This window comes from Ptychodera flava, chromosome 18, assembly GCF_041260155.1.
Source record: "Ptychodera flava strain L36383 chromosome 18, AS_Pfla_20210202, whole genome shotgun sequence".
Taxonomy (NCBI): domain Eukaryota; kingdom Metazoa; phylum Hemichordata; class Enteropneusta; family Ptychoderidae; genus Ptychodera; species Ptychodera flava.
Genome location: NC_091945.1, coordinates 6,330,887 through 6,336,279, shown reverse-complemented (window position 1 = coordinate 6,336,279; position 5,393 = coordinate 6,330,887). Strand labels below are relative to the sequence as shown.

Genomic DNA, 5,393 nt, shown 5'->3' with positions numbered 1-5,393 from the left:
TGTCAAGACAATGTCGTAATCATGACCAAATAATCGCATAAGAAAGACCAAATAATGACATAAAAATGACCAAATCACCAAATAATGGAATAATAATGATAAGATAAGTTCTAAATCAAGACATCAATGCCGAATAATGGCAAAAGAACCGGGTAGATCTCGCCAAATTTTGATACTATTTTGTCTCTATTGTGGTAAACATAGCAGTGAAGCTCTTGCTGGTGTGGTTATAGAGAAAACAAACATATTTACATATAATGGGACCTCTGTGAAACATTTTTGTACGCACGTAATGGCGTATTTTGAGAAAAAAAGCGAAAAGTATTCACTTTCTCACTTTGAACCACTCGGCATTTCCGGAAATAGCCGAGCACGCCTCGTTCTCATTATCGTTGCCATGGTGTCACTATGTGACGTAGCTAGTAGAACGGAAATGTCGGCGCCGGCGGTACTGTTTGAAAGTGATGGGCGGTAGTGGCGGAGATGGTGATTATGATGATGATCAGGTATCGTTTGTCAGTGAAGAAGACAACGATCAGTTTTCACAAGAGACCAGGGGTTTACAGCCATACAGGTTCGAGCCCACATCTGACAGTGTGCAAGGACAAAATTTGCTGGATCGTGAGGACGGGGAGGAGCCTCGAATTGATGACGACGATCGTGATCTGGCACAGCGGATGGGAAACACAAACTGGTAAATGTAAACTTATTACATGAATTATAAGATAGCGATACTTCGTATCGAGATCGGCTTCATGATAAACAATATTTACTGTAGTCCGTAAACAGGGTAAAGTATTTCACGATCACAATGAGTTGCCGCATTTCATTAGTTTCCGTATGTTGTCTCTCGCTGTACAGCCATAGCCTGGCTTGGGTCTTGCTGCAGTTCCGTGGCCCACACTTTCCTCGACCAGTTGGTGTGTGGTCGGAAAGGTGGGCTTTCCGACCACACACCACAACTCGTCGAGCAAAGTGTGGGCCACGGAACTGCAGCAAGATACACTGCTACCTTTAACGTTGGTTCAAAAATGTTTGCTTGTTTACTTGAATGACATTATTTTTGGTTAGGGCCATATGAACATGTACATAACCATACTGATGAACGTTATGTTGGATACCTGTAGGCTCCTATATTATAAGTGTACTAAACACCATTGTCAACATAGAAATTCATGTATTTGATGATGTAAATTTTTTCATCATGATATATTATCTGTTGTTTACGTGTTCAATATTTTCATATGAATCCTGGGTATATTATATTTCAGGTGTAGATGTTCATGTTGCAGTGTAACAGCCAAGGTTGAAACCAATCACTGCTGCCAAGAAAACGAAAGGGTATGGGAGAAAGTTTTGGAGTACAGAACAGAAACAGACACAATTTGCTCCTGTATAACTCTCCATCCTGGGTTTGCAACTGTATGCCTTGATAGATGGGTACTTGAAACAGCCTACTACCAGTATAGACAGCTTTATGGTAAACTGAAGAACTATGAGCAAAATGAGTAAGTATGTGTAAATTTATATTTTTGTTAAAAATTTGCTTATCATCTAGCTGAATTTTAAAAAACCGCCTAGTCAGGGCTCCCCCTAAGTCACCAAAATGATTAGCCAACTGATTAGCCAAATCAAAAATCTTGTAGCCACTTTGAGCAACTTTTAGCCAGTTTATGATCTCAATTAAGCGTGGCAATTACAGCTTTCTCCGCATTCAGGAGTTCCTAATTTTACAAATCGAGATGTTTTGTATGATGTTCCTGATAGTTTTTACATTAAAGAAACATTTGTTCAGTTTGTATTGAATAATCTGTGTTTTTATGACATTTCCAGGATAGAAATACTTTTTCATTTCAGATGGTAAACTTTTACCACCAGAAATAAAATAAGGTATCAATTGAATTCTAAAAATTTGGTAGCAAAGTGAAGTGTATATTACAACAGGTACAGAACATTTCTACGGCATTCATTTAGTGTTTACAGTATGATAGCTTGTCATAAGCTACAAGCCTCTCATGTGGCAAATTTATGCAGTCTTCCATAACCAAAATGTTTTAGCCACAAGAATAAAAAAAATGGTGCAGGAGAAAGCATTTAGTAGCACACTGGCAGTGTAGATACAATTGGCCCCGGTGTTACTTGTATGTCACAGTTGTGATCAAGCAGGCTGAATAGCATTTTGAGTATGAGTATTTTTCTTGAGACCAAAGGTTTTGGCCAAACACAACTTTTGTAAAACAAGACACAATGATATATGTTCATTTAAATTACTCACTGTTTGAGAGTATACATTGTTTTAATGATTATGATAACATTTTAACATAGATATATTTTCCCTTGATATTTTGATATCATCAAGAAATGTCTGGTAATGTTTACTTCTACATCATTAAACTGGTCGAATCTGCAAAAATATAAAATAATTCAGAATCACATAATTTCTTGTATAAGTTATAGCAGTTTGAAATAGACCGAATTAACAATTTTAATGAATTATTGCTTTAATGTTTACATGCAAAATTGCAATTCACAAATATGATGATTAGACAATGGATATGCTTACTGCAATTACTGTTTACAATATCCCTTTGCAATGACTCTTAATAAATTTAATGTAAAACTGACAGTCAAGCTGAATGCCATTTATATAAATTGGAAGACACCAAAAATACCTTTTACCTATTGACCCACCCTAGGTGGCTCTTTTGAACCATAATTGTACACTTAAGGGGTCTTCATGCATGACATCACATGATGAGATGACCTAGACTTGACCTTTCAGAAAACCTCAGTTTTTCTCCTCTTCCTTTGTATTATTGCTCCGTTTGTGAAATTTCCCTTTTAAATTACGGTTTTTACTATCAAACTGAGTAGTTGCAGGCCAAATTTTGATTCTAGCAAAGTAGGTAAAACTTCTAGATAGACTGAAGGACGAACGGGACTCACGGAGGCAAAACAAAGCCTCTATGTACCGCAGACGGAACAGCAACAATGTCTGCTCCACGTACCAGGGAACTTGTAACTTTGTAGAAAGGAGAGTAAACTGTTTCAATACATTGCAACTTTGTAGGAAGGAGAGTAAACTGTTTCAACATTTTACAACTTTTTTATTGTTAGCTGTTTTTTTTTTTGAGGTGGCACCTGGGCAGGAAAAATTCATTAGCCACTATGTTCGCCAAACTGGAATTTTTGTAGCCATTTTTAACTTTCTTTCGCATTTGGCTAATTGGCGATCGGGTAGCGGGAGCCCTGCTAGTGGCCGACAGAGCTCTGCTATTACGTATTGCTTAGAAATTAAAAATCAGGTTTTGTGTGTCAATAAACTTCGTAACACTGACATATCTGCTTATGTTGATTTTAGGAAAACTGAACCCTATGCCTGGAAATGCATAATGATGAGCTCTTGTTTTAACTCTTCCATAGATATGCAAGTATAACCACAATTTGGAGAAACTGAAGTAATACCTAGGAACCTGCCAACTGAATTCTGAGAAATTTGGCCAAAAATTTCAACTAAGAAAAGTTCATCTCAATTTCTGCAGAACCCACTCAGGTTGTCCCTAGGAACGTACATAGCAACTTGTAAAGTATTCAGCAGTTCCAGAAGAAATGGTTTTTGACCAAAAATGGGAAAAATTGCCCTCCAAAATGAAATATTTCACCATGATTTGAGTGAACTTGACTTGGGTCATTTCAACGAACCTACATACAAAATTTTAAGGCGATTGGACGAGTAGTTTCTAAAGAGAAGATTGTTCATTTGTTAAATACCAAAATGGCAGAAATGTCCCTAAAATATAATCTTACACATATCAGTGCAATTTGTTTTATATCTTACTAATACTATCCCTAGGAACCTGCATATTAAATTTCAAAGTAATCTGGCAGGCAGTTTCAGAGAAAATGATTTTTGACTAAAAGTGGAAAAAATTGCCCAAAAATACGAATTTCACCATGATTTGAATAAACTGATGTCACTAAAAGTGAGTTGCACACCGATATTGAAAGCAATCAGACCAGTGCTTTCATAGAAGACAATTGTCGACAGACATCAACTGACAATCTACCTATTTGATAATCTCCGTCTCACTGACAGCAGAGCTAAAAAATTTATGAAACCCATAGTTTTTATTACGTGTCATACATACAGTAAAATCTGTTTTTTTCTGTTTTTATTTTTCCCCATAGGAAACACCGGTACATAGCCTACAGACAGTTTGTAAGGTGGTGTTGGGGTGGCTAGGTCGGCATGTACGCGTTGCCCTTCCAGCTTGTGTGGTCTCTAAAATTAGAGAGTTTTCCATCACCAGATGGAACCTATAGAGGTTTTTGTTCCTGCCAGATGCGGTGATACACCCAGACTGGATTCGATGTTGCACCATGTGGAGAACATTTTCATGACTTTACCTACATTTTTACCTCCCATTTGCCATACATATATGGCAATTGGGAGGTTATATGGTTGAAAAAAGTCTGTATGTGAGATGTCTGTCTGTATGTATGTATGTATGTATGTATGTATGTATGTATGTATGGATGTCTGTCCGTCCAACGCAAAAACTCAAAAACCGCTGCACGTATTGAGCTGATTTTTGGTGTCGTGATACCATATATGATGTAGATGTGCCGTTGTTAAAATGAACTCTTTAGTCCCATAGATATGCTAATGAGGTAGAAAAAAAAGGGAAAATGGTCAAAAATCAATAACTCAGGAACTACTCATCTGATCATTGTCATATTTAGGTTTTAGGTACCTTGGGCCCAACTCATTTAACCATATAGATTTGATGTCAATATTTGATGCTTTCTATTTTTAATGAATTTTTTTTTCTTTTTTTGCCATTTTAGTAAAAAATCTTTTCCTCTTAAACCAATGGTTGGATCGCTTTAAAATTTGGCGTGCAGGTACCTTGTTAAAACTCAAAATAGAATTCATCAAAATTATGGCACAATTTGCAAATTTGTATTTTTGGGCAATTTTGCCATTTTGGTTAAAAAAATCTTCTTTGAAACTGTGTATGCCATTACTTTCTAATTGGGTGTGCAGGTTCCTAGGAGTGACCTGAAGATGACTCTGTGAACTCAAGTTGAAATTTGCTAATTTTGTGGTACTTTTTGTCATGCTTTCAAATTTGGTACATAGGTGAAATGTAGTAGGTCATTCATTCAAAGTCAAGTACTGCCTGTGTGAATGAGCAGATTATGATTGTGCTGTTCCAGGCTGAGGTGCTATTTATAGGAATGATGCAATGTTAGATGGTAATTGATGTTTTAACTGAATTTGACTTACATTGTATGTAACTCTTGTACTGTATAAACCCTATCAATTCACCCAGAAAAAATAATTAATATGATTTTAAATAATTGAATTAATTAGGATATCAACAAAGCCA

The 5,393-nt window shown here is 36.4% G+C and overlaps 1 protein-coding gene across 2 annotated transcripts; it reads left to right on the top strand.

Annotated features, from left to right (window-relative positions):
• Positions 1 to 441: 441 nt before the first annotated feature.
• Positions 442 to 4,411, top strand: LOC139117775 (uncharacterized). 2 transcript variants are annotated; one of them, XM_070681033.1, is made up of 3 exons: positions 442 to 694; positions 1,272 to 1,508; positions 4,189 to 4,411. In XM_070681033.1, exons 1-3 carry the CDS (start codon positions 465 to 467, stop codon positions 4,241 to 4,243), a joined length of 522 nt encoding a protein of 173 aa, XP_070537134.1. In that variant the 5' UTR covers positions 442 to 464; the 3' UTR covers positions 4,244 to 4,411. The 2 variants fall into 2 exon arrangements, with proteins under 2 accessions (XP_070537134.1, XP_070537135.1); XM_070681034.1 differs by having other exon boundaries at positions 1,272 to 1,512.
• Positions 4,412 to 5,393: the final 982 nt, after the last annotated feature.